The sequence below is a fragment of the Aulonocara stuartgranti genome, assembly GCF_965226115.1.
Source record: "Aulonocara stuartgranti genome assembly, chromosome: 18".
NCBI lineage: Eukaryota > Metazoa > Chordata > Actinopteri > Cichliformes > Cichlidae > Aulonocara > Aulonocara stuartgranti.
This window is the reverse complement of record NC_138954.1, coordinates 6,475,448-6,490,495: the sequence shown is the minus strand read 5'-3', so window position 1 is coordinate 6,490,495 and position 15,048 is coordinate 6,475,448. Positions and strand designations below refer to the sequence as shown.

Sequence of the window (15,048 nt, the reverse complement as noted above, 5' to 3'; positions counted from 1 at the left end):
CCAGGACCCTCCGGATCAATTTTGTTTCCACAAATGAGAAGTGAATCGAGAGCCTCACGCATGTCCTTTCCTACACCTCCCCAGAGCAAATACTCACCTGGGGTGTTTGCTGTATAACAATCATTAATATTCATGGTGCAGAACATACATATTGTGAGAGGCTGCCACCGAAACTAAGCAAGCATTGCATCAAAATTTATATTGGACAACGGTAGGCTGCCTTTGTTTCTGTGAAGCCCCGTGGGGGCTGTGGCAGCCTAGCATAGCAGCGGCGTGAAGCACCGAGTTAGAATGCAGAGGAGGTACTTACGATCGCGCTGGCATTGATGTAATCAGAGTTGCCTTGGCTGTTCTCCACCTTCAAGGTGATTCTGGAGTGATCATCTGAAACAAAAATGGAAGAATTCAGCATATTTCGTCTTTGCAGTGTAAGTGTTCTTTGGTCATGCTATATGCATTATAATGAGGGCTCTCTCTGTATACGTGTTAAGAAAGCTGGATTATAAGTAACAATGCCAACATGTCATGAAGCGTGGATTCCCTTCTGCTTTGACAAGGTTACTTTGAGCTCAGAAGGAAACTAGTTGACTTGTTTAAGAAAATCTCTTCTTTACTTTTCCTCAGAGATTTTATTAATTGATTATTAACTTTCTCTGTGTGTCTGTAGGGCACCTCTAACAAATTCACATAACACTTCACACTCATGAGACAAAAGTTTTGAAACTCTGCTGTGCACTGTTGCCTTTGTATTAAGAGCTGTGAGCAAAATAAACACATTAATATATTTGGCTGCTCTACCTCTTACGATTATACTCTCGCATGCTGTCAGCATGGCTGCCACTTTAGAAAATTCAGTCGATGTCTTGCTCACAGCTTTCAAACTCCAGTCCTCGAGGGCCGGTGTCCTGAAACTTTTACATGTGTCCCTGCTGCAACACACCTAAATAAAATTAGTAGGTCATTAGCAAGAGTCTATAGAACTTGACTGCATGCTGAGGTGGCAATTCAGCCATTTGATTTATGTTACAGCAGCTCAAGAGTGAATGAACATGTAGTTTTAGAAGTACTTTTTTAAATTAAACTTACACTTTTATTTAAATTTACTTGAGTAGAGTTGGGGGTTGCCACCATGCAGTGAAGTCTTGCTGATACCCTACAAATTTTATTCAGGTGTGTTGCAGCAGGGACACATGCAGAAGTTTCAGGACACCAGCTCTCGAGGACTGGAGTTCAACACCTCTGCTCTAGCTATATAACAGCCCCACTGAACAGAGTCCAGAAGTGCACGAGAAGATGACCTTGAAGGGAAAATTAGGGTATTTTTTATTTTTTATAGGTAGAGACAGAACTTTTTGATCATATTTAACACAATGAGGCTGAAATTGTATCAAGAATTATGGAGCTATAAAAAATAAACAAAAAAGGTCTTTCCATTGAGGTAACTGGGCAAACACTGGTTAATTTGAGTTGCATAGGAAAATGTGTTTGTTGTGAGGTAGGCAGATCATCCATTTAGTGATTTCTAGAACTAAATTAAAACTGAGGAGCTTCGTTTAGCCTTGAGAGAATCTGCCATAATCATCTGGGATCCTGTGAATTTTTAAGAGGGACAAACTTTCCGAGTTTGTGCATTCTACTCTTGCGAGCACTCCTCCGAAGCCTCCGGTGATCGGCAAAACAGTTCAGATTTTTTTTTTTTCTTGAAGAAGCCAGTGGTGCTTCAAATAGGAAGCACAATTTATTCCTGACAAACTGCTTTCCCTGCTGACAACCTGGATTTCATTAAGCCTCGGCCTGGTGGAGAGAATGGGACAGCACTTTTTTAGATGGGCTATTTCCACAGAAGCTTAGAAATTTTAATCATTGATGAGGTCGGTGCAGGAGAGCTTTAATAGAAAACTAATTTACAACCCTTCTGCTAGCTGCATCTGCTCCAGGTTTCTGATAATACAGGCTGAGCTCAGAATATAAGGGGAGTGTTGTTGAGAGGTGCTGAGAGTAATGCCACCATGTTTGGACGACTGACATCAGGAGGTGTAACAGCCGAATTTTGGTTCCACTCAGAACTGATGGCTTTTGTGCTCCACCAGTAATGCAGTCTTTTCTTTTTGTGTCTCTGCCAACAGAACTGCAACACCTTTTAGGTTTTAAACATGTTAGAGAAACTAAAACACGGTATTATCCAATTTTGTTGATACTAAAGGCAATCGTTCACACTTTGTCAATAAATTAATTAAAGTCTCCTATAAAATCTACTTGTACATTGTACACTACTACTACCTTTAAGACACAGTGGCAAGAACGGAAAGAATAAGAGAAAGTCATTGTTTACATGCTACAACAGCAGCGGAGCGGTTCTTCTTCGCGTTGCCATCCTTGAGGCCGATGGTGCACGCGTTGGGTTCAGCTTGGTACGCACACAGTGCCTCCCACTCCTTCTCCAGGCGATCCTTATTCTTCAGGTGATCTTCCATGTAGGACTGGAGGAAAAGAGTCAATAGAGTAGGTGAGTCAGGCTTATACTTTCCCATCAGAGACAGATTTATATACATGAAACTTGCTGCGGTGTATTCATTATAGGGTTTCCCTTCTTTTAATAATCTTTGATTGCAATTGTTTTTATTGTGCTTTGGCTCAATATGGTCATGCCTTAAAATTCTGATTCTTTTAAAGGCAATCCTTAAAATTTCTGGTTCAGGATGACAACCATCTGAACTAAACCAATTACGATCCTCTATTTTAGAAGCTACATTTTTCTAATCTTTATTAAACGTTGTGAGTTTTTTCTCCAGGAACATTCAAATGAAAGCAAATAATTATCTAGTGGTGCCATTAAACCAAAGTATTAGTGCCAAAATGCATATTGCTATTTCACTTTATAAGACACACCTATCTTTAGCAGTGTATGCCATTACCTATTACCTATTAATTAATTCACTGACTTTGATCAACTGCCTACAAATTATTACCATAACACTTGGCAAAGCCATGGTAATGGTATCTGATGGTGAACAGTGATGCTTTGTTTTTTAAGCAGCTTTGAAAATGAGCAGCCCGTGCTCGGAAAATATGGACGGTAGGCTCGTTTTTTAATGGATGAGGCAACGGAATGAGCTGGTGTGGTTCTTTAAATGGTACCAGCGGTGATTTATGGTGGCAGTTACAAATGGGACTGATCTTAATCAGAATTAGCTTCCAAAAAAGGCCTAATGGCTTTCTGCTAAAATGAGAGGAGTTTGTTAAAAATGGAAGTCGACCTGAGCAGATGTCCGCGCGGCGGAAGAAAATGGAGAACTGTCCAGATGAAATGCACGTATATGATTTTTAACATACAAGCACACGCCTACTCCAATGGCTAACGTCTAAGTGTTGAGGCTTGTTAGTTTCATTAAGTGAGCTCAAAATACTCACTGTTGAACAGCAGGCTTTACACATGACACTGCATTCACACGCACATACACACAACCCTACTGAAACACACAGACTTTCCTTGTAGTATCAGCTCTCTATTAAATTTGTCTCAGAGCTGCTAAAAGCAGCAATGATGTAACAGGAGGTCACAAGCTGCGACCCTCCACCTGCACGCAGCCGTTTATCAACAGCGGGAGGCCCGATCCATCAAAAGGCACACAAAGAAAATGCACATACACACATCTGAAGTAGAAACCACACATAAAGGTTTTCGTAAGGTCACATGTACAAAAAATAGTTCACCCACATACTGCAAAGACACAAAAGAAACATACGCAGGCAACAAGATACACACACTAAGCAAACACTCAAATACACACACAAAATGACAGAATATACACATGCACATAGAAAGCACGTATATAACTTAGGGTGCAGAAAGACACACAGTCCTACAGAAGACACACACACAGAGTCCAAATCTGATGCCTCCCCCCAACTGCCCTCTACCCCCTGCCCCTCTCTCTCCTTCTCTAATGCCAGAGTAATAGGGTTTTGTGGCTGTGTAAAGGGATTATTGCAATCCAATCAGGAGGTGCTGAGATCACCATGTGTCGGCCAAAGACTGAATAATCCCCTTACTGCAGGGGGGGGGGGCTTACAGCTGCCAAAGGTGCTCAATAAAACCCGCTACGCAATAAGACTCTGCTCGAGCCGCCATTGTGGCTCTGACGCGCCACCTAAGCACCTGTAGGAAATGGGAGCATGAAAGCTGGTCGCATAGGGAGGTTGACGTAATGCAGCAGCCATTTTGGATCGAAAGAGAGTGAAAAGAAAGGGGAAGTGGGTGGAAAGAAATCACTGTGGGATACTGTTACTCAGCAGGGAAGGGTATCCAGTTGTGGAAAACACATTTATCGAAGCCACTTCGAGTGCAATTTCAGGGGACCTGTGCTCTACTTCAGCATTTCTATTTTATGCTCCACTTCATGTTAGAGCAGAATACATATTACCTGACTATATTTATTTAACGGTAATAACAGTTTCTGTGCCGATGATGAATTATTATTGACTGGAGGTTAGCTTCACACTGACCATCTGCAGAATCTGCACTTTTACTTTGAAAATGTAGCTGAACTCGTAAATTTAGCTGTTAAAACCAAGAATAAGAGACTTGTTACAGAGATTTTTTTTCTCCTTGTGGAACAGCACCTTCTTCCTGCACTAATGGTGTCATACTGGAACAAACATCTTACATAAGGTGCTATCAGCGCCAGTGATGAGGCTTTTAAGAGCTAATCTAAATGTCTTAAAAGAGTCTTCTTTATATCTGATGCATTCTGCATCGGTGTAGGAAGTACAAAAAGGCTTCCAAAGCTTTCATGAGGACAAGAAAAGATGGATCGATGTTGCATTATATACATTTTAGAACAAGGTGCCACTTCAACAAGTAAGTAACTTTAAAACTTAAGTCTATTTGCAGATACAATTAATGCTGAGGGTCCAATTAAGAACTAATGAAATTTCATGCTCTAAGTATTTTGCAACAATTCAGGCAACAATCTTCCCATTTGTGAACTCAACACAAACACATAATGCATCATAACCAATCCATCGACATCCATCTTTTTTTTTTTTCATCCATCTTTCACACAGAGGCAGCTATCTTATTTTTAGTTAAAAGCTGACATCATCCTGACACGAGGCTAACTTCTCCGCAGCTGAATGCTTCTTCCTCCTCCTCGGCAGACCACATTAGAGTGATTTAACATCCATTTCCCGACGCACATTCATCCTCCAGCTATTGCCCTGTGACCTATCAACTCTACAGATCACATCCCAGCTGGCCTGATGGTGAGCTACGAAAACCACAACAGATTCCCAGCATGGCTAATCTCGACGGAGGCCTCCGCTGCAGCATAATCTATAACACTTACTTGGCCAGCAACAAACGACAAGATAATGTGCTTTATATATAGAGTCGCCTAATCCTCTTAAGACACAAGCAGAGAGGATGTGGGGGAGGTGTTGGGGGCAGGGGGGGGGGGGGGGGGATCTCGGTCCCAGTCACATGGGACCAAGTAATACATTAACGTAGATAAGATGGTGAAAGCTGTTTCGCCTCAAATTAAAATCAGTGGGTGGATGATGACATGGAATTTGCCAGGGGTTTACGAGAGGCAATTAATTTTTGTAGGGAGGTGGGAGGGCTGGTGGAGAGGAGGGGCACTGCAGCTCACGAGCAGTCACGTTATTCCTTTCTTTGAAGCTGGTGATTTTTATTAATCACTCAACAGTTGCCTCACTTGAGTGCATGGCTGGGCATTAGATATAAATATTTACTTTTTCAAAGCAGAGCCAAACTTGTCTTGCTTAGTAATGGATTTGATCTCCTGCTGTGACGGTTCACCGAACGACTCAACTTTTCCCGAAACATACCGACTGTAACCCAGGTTTGTTGCCATCAAATTTGCTACTCAGGTCCCACATCATGGTGTGAAATTCAAATGAGCTAACTGTGATTTGTTTTCTTTTGTTATTGTTTTTTTTTACAGTTGTCACTGTAAAACAAAAGTATGAGAAGTCACAAGTAGGCACTTTTCAAAATGGTGGACAAGAAAAAGGCAGAACAGAATTGGGAAAGCAGTGGAAAAGGATGAAGAGTAAACACAAAAAAAGGCAATAGGGTAAGAAGAATATGCAATAAAAAGCTGCGTGGATGAAAAAGCAGGAAAATTGGGTAAACGGTAAAAAAAACAAAGAAGAAGAATGAAAGATGGGAGGGGCATGAAGAAAAAAAATGTTAAGAAAATTGGTAAGTGGCTTTTTGCTTTTTGAACTTTTCTCCACCCGGAGAACTTGGGTTGAGAAAACAATCTGACCTTTCGGTTTCAAAGAGTAGCGGGCTGGTTTAAAACTATCATGTTCCTTCCTTGATTTCCTGACATTTTGAAAAAATAATTTTTTTCTACATGACACTGGTATTATTAGATGGAGTCAGCTTGGACAACTCAGAGCTACAGTTTGTTTCACTGAGACCGTGGAGCTGTCCAAGGTGCTGAAGCACACTTCCAGGCCAGTCTGTGTAATACGATACATCTGCTCTCTCTGTTTTCAATCTCTCTGCTCTTTTCTCTCTCAGGCCAAAACTGAAGTGGATTAAAAGGAAATGACATAACTGAAAAAGCTCACAGCCTGCTAACATTAACTAAAAACCAACATTATCACGGCCCGTGTTGATGAGCACGCTGTGACTTACAAACTACCAGAATCCTCAGTGTCCTATCGGTTTTATTTCCTCAGTGGAAACAACAACATGGACTTCAAGTTAAATGAGACATCAACTCCTCGTCTACACAGAAGGCTCCTAATAAACCCAGTCCACTGGGAAAGGTTTACTATTATTAAACAGCATAGATGCAATTAAAAGGAGTCCATTTGAGTTACATTTTATGTTTATACTCCAACGACTAAACAGCAACCATTATTAAATGGGCACAGTAAAAGCATATCTGACTGCATACATTTGTTAGATGAATAAAACATCGTGATCTTTGAAAATCCACCGTTCTGGATGTAGCAGAGGATGCTTCTATCATTATTCTGACAGTATTGCTGGTATCACAAAATACTGCAAAAACCCAGAGTTGTTCCTGTATGTGTACGTATACATATTAATTCAGCGGGTGTAAGTTTTATATCTTCATATATATTTATAAATATACAAAGCACCTTGAGGCGACTGCTGTTGTGATTCGGTAACATATAAATAAAACTGAAATGAATTGGTTATCAAAAATCTACGTCATAACTAATCGCTCAACTAAAGCAAGTGCAATTATTTCCTAATCCCAACTGCATCTGAGTAAAACCATTGCTTGTAATTAGAGGAATTAGAGTGTTTAGTCAGTATGGTCTGACTTAGCCCAATTCTCTTTGTCTGGAACATCCCTGGTGTTACTTTTAGAAGAAGAAAGAGCAACATCATGGTGTATTTTGGTAGCAGGAGCACCAAACCAGAAAATTCCCCCAAAACTTTGGACCTACTTAACCTAAGGCAGCTTCTAACTGACACTAGATCACAGATGCTGACCAAGGATTTTATTGGTATACATGTCCAAAAGTTAGAGTGTAAACTTTGCAAATCACAGTTCGACAACATGGCATTGGCATATCACCTAAAAACTGCAGTCTTACTTGTCTACATTCATCAGTTTAATGCTTCAGACTTTGAATGGGAAGATTTCTTTAACATATTTTTTTCCCACCATGTTTGGTCTAAAAATGATTTCATAACACCCACCCCATAGTCTACTGTTGCTCATTTAAACCCACCAACCTATCACCTCTCCCTCAGGACACATTCATTTGTTGAAGAGTAGGTAATGATTTTTATCCAAGTCATCAAATATCCTCTGTTTTCCTTCCTGATTTTAAGATTGGGTTAAAAACAATAATACTTTTTGACTCCTTATAGACTTCTTTTGGAAAAGGAAAATTGTTATTAGTGAATTTAGAATTTAACAATTTAAAGGTTTAAATTAATTTTATGGGGATGAGGGTCTCTTGTTCTAAAAAGAAAAAGCACCATATTATATGTATGAAATGTTGTGATGAAAAAGTCCACTTACACTTTTTGAATTTGCTCTGAAGAGGCTTTTAAAATTTGCATTCATCTCCATCACCTACACAAAATTAATCATCATAGACACATTAGAGTCACTTAGTCTGTCTCCTTGGTTCCCTCTCATCGTTTTATACATTTGTTGCTATGATTTAACAATTTCAGCAATCATCCTGACCAGACTGTGGCCCACACACTGACTGAATGCTTGACAAACACTTTATTTCATGCCACTCTCCAGCGGTGACACCTCTGCAGATATGGATTCATCTCACGGAGATAAAGTAAACATACCTGCAGAAGTTCAGACCTTGTTGTCAAAACTCAAATCTATTTTCATCTGTATGTGACCTAAGCTTTTTATATGCATGCATTATATACTGTGGGTGCGTTTGCCAAACGTTTTAGCTTGGCTGTACGCTTGTGTAAAACAACAGAGACACTCTGCAGCAGCAAAGGGCTGCAGAGGGAGTCATCTCTCCTGAACACAACTCTGGTGCAACTCTCTGGGGTAATTAGTATCTTTGTGCCTATTGAACACATCAAAAAGGCCGCTCTTTCACATCTTGCCGGCAGCCTCATATTGCACGGAGAGAGAGGAGAGAGAGGTGGAGGCAGGGTGGGGGAGTTGGGATGAGGAGGTGGTGGTGCCGTGGGTGGTGGGTTGTTGAAGTGAGTAGGTATGTATCGCAATTATGATGGCGCTTGGCAGAAAGCGACCAAGGTTCAATAGAGATTTTCATCTGCTGTATTGAAGAGGGAAATAAGACTGCTTATAGAAACTGTGGGTGTAATGAGATGTGCAAAAACAAAAAAAAAGACAAGAAGAAAGATGAGAGAGAGAGAGATACAAGAGGATAAAAGTCTGTGTGTGTGTGTGTGTGTGTGTGTGTGTGTGTGTGTGTGTGTGTGTGTGTGTGTGTGTGTGTGAGAGAGGGGAAATTATCAGTACGGAATATAAAATTAAGTAGTTTGTAGTAGTTTGAGTTTAAAAGACTGGTTAAAATGGTAAACCAAGTGGGAGGCAAGATGATAAAAATGGAAGATAAAAAACATCCTATTAATAGAATAATTAGAACAGAACAGAAATTTACTCTAAATATTATTTTGTAAACTCCTTCTCGGGGAAATTAACCTACTTTGATAATCCAACTGAATCCGACTGAAGTTTTCATTGTTTTCTCTGAACGATCAATATTAGACATCTTATTTGGGCCACTGACGTCATTTTCACTTGGCACAGGAGCTGCAGTGTTGGTTCCTAGAATTAATTTAATTGAACATTTTGACGATAGCCTAACATAAGGTTATTATTTTAAGAGCAACTTACAGAAATAAGTTGCAACAATCTCATTTTGTTCGTTATTTTGATGCATTTTTCATTCACATTCGTAGAAACACGAACACCAAAAAGCACAACACAGGCTCTGCTGGATGAAAAGCTAAACCACTCGAGATGTGGGCACATTTAGTTTAACCAAGGGATCCATTGCCTAGTGTTATTCTTCTCTATTTTCTTTTCTTTTTAAAATAAACTGATTTCATCAGCTCTGGGTGTGTAATATAGGGTGCACGTGTGTTGGTGTTATAAAGAAAGGTACTCTATTTAAAATAAAGATAAATTATGAACTTTACAGAAAACAAAACAAAAAAATCAGTTACACTAATGTATTTTTTTTCTTTACTAATAAGGATTAGGAATACTATAACAAATTGAGGTAACTACAATTTCTATTTCTAAAAATGATAGCTCTATTACCCAGCAGTGCCAATTAGTTAAAAACTGTAGTGGACTAAAGTTTGTTCGTCATTTGAAAATTTCATTCAGATCCAGTATTTTTATTTTCACATGAAATATGTTTGCAGGGCTGTTAGTGGTGAAAAAGTGAGCTGCTTTCGACATATTTCACATTGTATTGTGTGATGATTACATCAAAACTGCTCAGCTGGAAACTCACCAGGATCATGTGACCGGTTGAGATGTCCATATTTGAGTGGGCGGGCTCTTCGCTCCAGGAGGAAATGCTGCTCCGTGCCGAGGGGCTGACGGCTTGACCGCCATCGCTGAACTGAGAAGAGACGCTGTTGATCCTGGAGGAGATGGGCTCCGGACGCTCGGCTGGGGGCTTGACTGCCATGCGCTGCCGACACAGCTCCTACGGGAAGGAAGGCGCTACAGATTAGTCACTGCCGTCACGTAGGTGGGGCCTAGTAGTATTTTACTCATGCATGACTTACGACACTTGGCTGACAAATTTGTTTGAAATATCTTAACACTACTGATATAATTAGAACTAACAGCAGATAATGTTGCCTTGCTGTAGCATGCTACCTTCAAAGGGAAGTGAATAAATACACCTGACAGTTTGTAAACGGTAAAATAAAAACCCCACTAAAACATGGAGACAGACTGAGAGCTTGCTTTTGCTGCAGTTGCATCTGATGAGGTTGTTTCTCTTTGATGAACAGTAATGGTGGTAGCTGAGTTTAATGTTTTCGTATGCTGCTGTGTTGCAGTTGTGGTCACTATTATTATCAGAATCTTAGCAAGCTTTTGAACCGACCTTTATTTGACACATGTCAAATAAAGTTGTGGCTGGTTAACACTCATTGGTTTCTTCATAATTGCTGCCCAGGGACTAATTATTAGAGCAACAGCTAATAGTACAGTACACACCATGGTTGGTTTTTAAAATAACTGAACAGTAAAATCAACTAAGCAAGTGAAGAATTAATCACTCTGATCTTATTTCAAAGAGGTTTATTTATTATGTGACAGAGACAGCTACTGATTAATCTCTGGCTCCTGTCTCCCTCCCTTCACCCTCAACCGGCCAGGGCAGATGGCCCCGCCCCTCCCTGAGCCTGGTTCTGCTGGAGATTTCTTCCTGTTAAAGGGTTTTTTTTTCCTTCTCACTGTTGCCATAGTGCTTGCTCATAGAGGCTTGTCTGATTGTTGGGGTTTCCCTGTATTATGTTAGGGTCTTTCCCATACAATATTAAGCATCTTGAGGTGACCATTGTTGTCATTTGGTGTTATAAAAATAACACTGGAATGAACTGAATTTAGCATGTTAACAAGTTAGCACTGGCTGGTACCCTTTTGTACCATGTCTGTCTTCCTCATTTCAGAGGAAAAATTAACCCTGGCGAAATAGTGTATCACTTCTTCTGTAAAGTGATTGATTGTGATGGAAAAAACAGACAGCTGAAGAATAACACAGTACATCCCAGAAAGGCTGAAGCTCTTGGCAAGCAGCAACTGTAGCACAAAATGGATATGATGGAGAAATGGACTAACGTCAGCACTGCCTAAAACTAGAGTAGCTGCAAAACACCAGCTACCCCATATACATAGGTAATTCACATTTAAAAAGCAGTGTTTTAGGTCACATGGCCATCACTTGAAGTCAGTCATAAGTTCTCAGAATCAAAGTTGACAGTCCAAACTTTTGCCAGCGGAACAATGAAGCTTATTTAATGACTTGAGGGTTCTGTACATATGAGTGTAACATTCCTGAGCTCATTAAGAACCGTTAGTTTCATCGTGTTAATTAGCATTTCCTTCCAAAAAAATCCTGCCTTCTTTATAATGTGTATTTGTGAGTGTTCTTATTATTTCTCTTTTTGTCCTCTAAAATCTAAAAGGCTTAAAATCATAAAAATGAAAAAGGGCCACTGTGGGCATAATGAGTGAATGTGAGTAAAGAGTGGATTCAAGCAACAGAAAATGGGATTTGCTATTAAAATTGGGCTTAGTGTATTCTGACCTTCATAAACAACTTTCAGTGACAACTTGTGTAGTCATGCTCCTGTAAATCACAAGTTAGTAAAAAACCAAACAAAACACACGAAAAAACAGCAAACTCACAACAAAAAGAATAAAACTAAAAGACATTTTGAGCAGAACTGAAATCCTTCCGACTGGCTGTAAACACCTGGGCAGGAATGGTGAAAGAACCAGACACTTAACAACCAACTGCTGAATGCTGGCCAGCTTCCAGGATGTTGGTGGAAAAACAGCATGCATGCTCAGCAAGCTTCCCCTGAATACATAAAAAAAAAAACTTTATAAAAAGGTTTTGGCAAACTATGCCGCTCAGTTTCTTAGCAGCAAGTACAATATCTTCATACGCCTGAGCAAACTGTCATTTTCTGGATACGTGACCACAATGAAATATTGACACCACATCGAACTTTCAGTCTGCGTCTTCTCTACACAACTCCCAGCAGGACCTTTAGTGAGCTGTAAGGAATGACTGTGCCACTTGATACAAGAGGAAGGAAAAACACACAGTTTTTGATAATCCAGAACAAAGATGTGCAGAACTAAAACCCTCATGTTACAGTTAAAACTATCTGTGACCTTATCTGACATGTTTAAATGCTACTGATTATTTTGTGGCATATAATGTTTCGATCTAATTTCCTCAGTTTTGTTTTGAACATACATCAAAAAACTATCAACGCAGCACTTCATGTGTGGATGTAAAGAAACTCAAAGACAAAAGTTTAAGACTGTGAAGCTAAAGATTTAAAGATGTTGCTATACGGTAAAATAGCATTGTGGTATTCTGCGATAACCATCATGTGTAACACAATTGGCTGTTTTTTGAAATATCTTTAAAGGTGAACTTTTTCATTTTTTCAAATGGCATTTAAGTTAGCAATATTGAGAATGATGAAGGTGGTTGCCTTTTCTACTCTTTCAATAAATTTTATAAAATAAGATTATATTTTGATTTCTCAGAATGGGCAACATTTTTTTAAAAAATCGTAGTGTTTTTGGAGGGCATATTCCTTTAAAAAAGAGAAAGATACATGTGCTAATTTAGTGTTCAACCCTTTATTTGACTGGGTTTTTAGGCCAAGCAGAGGGGTATACTCGACATTAAAATAGCGTGCACTGTTTTAATGCGTTTACAGTGTTGGATGACTTGTTTTACTGAAAAATGATGAGAAACAGTCTTTAGAGTACATTTTCCTTGGTTTTAGCGTTGTGTCAGAAGTGTTTTCCAATCAACAACATGCTTAAACTCTGCTGTGCTTTTTCTCATTTTCTGTAACATGTATCCTGTTTCAGAGATGGACTCTACCAAAGATTGAAATAAGGTCAACATGTGTGGAAGTACACCCTGTTATTAAAAGCTCACCCTTCAGAAAGCTCTTCTCTGATTTCTAAGGACATATCCTTAATAAAGTTATTTCAGGAACACAACTCTGTCTGGTCTGCCCACCTGCTCATTCTTTGGGATGGGCGGCCAATCAGAAGAAAATTGGCTAAAAAAGACAGTAATCTCTTGATTTAAATAGTGGGCTTCAGAGAAATAAGGATTGTATAAGATAGTCTCAGTATTGAGAAATTTAGACCCAGCCATGCAAAAAAGGCTGTGTAGCTCACCTGCCACAGGTGTAACATTTGCCTGGCTCATGAGATGGTTCAACACACAACAGGTTATATTCAAATAAATCTCTTTCAAATTGAATGCAGCTTGGAGACGGGCCTTGGGGGAATCTTTGTTTCTGTTTGCCCAATTGGCTGATTTGGTTGTGGGTGTATAATTGCTTTGTTTTTATTGTCTTCCTGTCTCATACCCAACCTCTTTGAATGCTGTAACTAGAATCTTTCCTTAAGTCAGACAACCTGTTAGTCTAACAATAGCTGAAGTTTTGCTGTCATTTTGAACCTGCCGAGGTTTATAGGTAGTACAGAAATAAGCCTTCTGCATTGGAAATTAAGCAGGCTTTCAAATAAACCCGGTTAATAAAATCTAAATAATAAATAAATAAAATCATCTAATAATTGAGTAAATTTGTAAAGGAACAGTTACCTGGCACATCCTTTGCTTTGTACTATTTTAAGCCATACATCACCTGCACGAGCCTACAAGGACAGTGACTACAACAGGAGACCTGGACCAAAACTCTGTGGGTATCTGTGTTTCTTAATGAGAGAGACGCAGATGATTAACTGACCCCGTGTTTGATTGACGGTGGAGGTAATGTGAGCAGGCCTTCATTAGTCCGTATCTGATCTGTCTGATGTTCTCGTAGGTCGGCACGCTGACAATGATCTATGGGCTCGGACACAGTCTCATAAATGTGTGCAGATTATTAAAGTGCTTCGATGCCTGGCCCGGGGATTCTGACGGCGCTGCGGGCGGTGGTGGGGAAACATAAACACGCTTGGATTTAAAAGAAGTGCGTACTAGAAGCTGTTAGAGGAAGCACTGACCTACAGTTAAGTAAAGTCTCAAGTGCTGCTTTTATTTTTAGACTTGCAGTGTCAGTGCTTTGCAGCAGCCTTGTTTTTAGCACGTTTTAAGTTTAGTATGTAAGTATTTAGCGTCTAAGTTTGTTGTTTTTAAGTTGAAGGCAGCTTTTGGGTTAGGGTTTAAAACTATTTTGAGTGGTCCTGATGACATTTTATATATTAAATAATTAAATTGTCAATAAAAAAAGATCAACAGCCCTTTCACATGTCATTATTAAAACTAGTCACAATAAGGGCATCCCAGCGTCAGTTATCATTACTTATCATTACATAAGCATAACTGACGTTGGCATCCATTCCCATGTGGATTTTTACTTTCCAGTGTATGTAGAAATATTTCTCAGGGTTCCTGAGTCAATGGAGAACACTGAGAAGTAATTCTGGAGAGTTTTACAGTATTACTCTTATTTATTCAAATGTTTGATTTATGGATGGAGGCTAAGTGGATTTATCAGATTTAGCCGTGTGTCTCTGGTTACAGATCTGCAGTGCTGTTAGTTCAGGGTTGTAAATCATCTTATCTCGTAATAACACCACTTTAATCGATATTCTGTATCAAATGATTAATGTATTAAATAGTTAGCTGTGTGATAACTGCATTATTGTATGATGAGGTGTCCCATTACGACCTTGACTGACCCTGTTGGAGATGTGTTTGGCATGACTAACTTTCCTGATGTGTTCTGAGTAGTTGGAGGTATAGACCACACTAAAGGCTGCACGTCCCTTTATGAATGAT

At 39.5% G+C, this 15,048-nt stretch overlaps 1 protein-coding gene across 1 annotated transcript in view; it reads right to left on the bottom strand.

The window, feature by feature from the left end:
- LOC309694492 (receptor-type tyrosine-protein phosphatase N2-like) overlaps window positions 1-15,048 on the bottom strand; it is a 223,000-nt gene that overhangs the window by 35,161 nt on the left and 172,791 nt on the right. The window contains exons 14-16 of the mRNA XM_082514620.1: window positions 9,994-10,191; window positions 2,333-2,480; window positions 311-384 (exon numbers count right to left, since the gene is read on the bottom strand). Coding sequence (XP_082370746.1) covers window positions 311-384; window positions 2,333-2,480; window positions 9,994-10,191 — 420 coding nt within the window. The remainder of the gene's footprint in view (window positions 1-310; window positions 385-2,332; window positions 2,481-9,993; window positions 10,192-15,048) is intronic.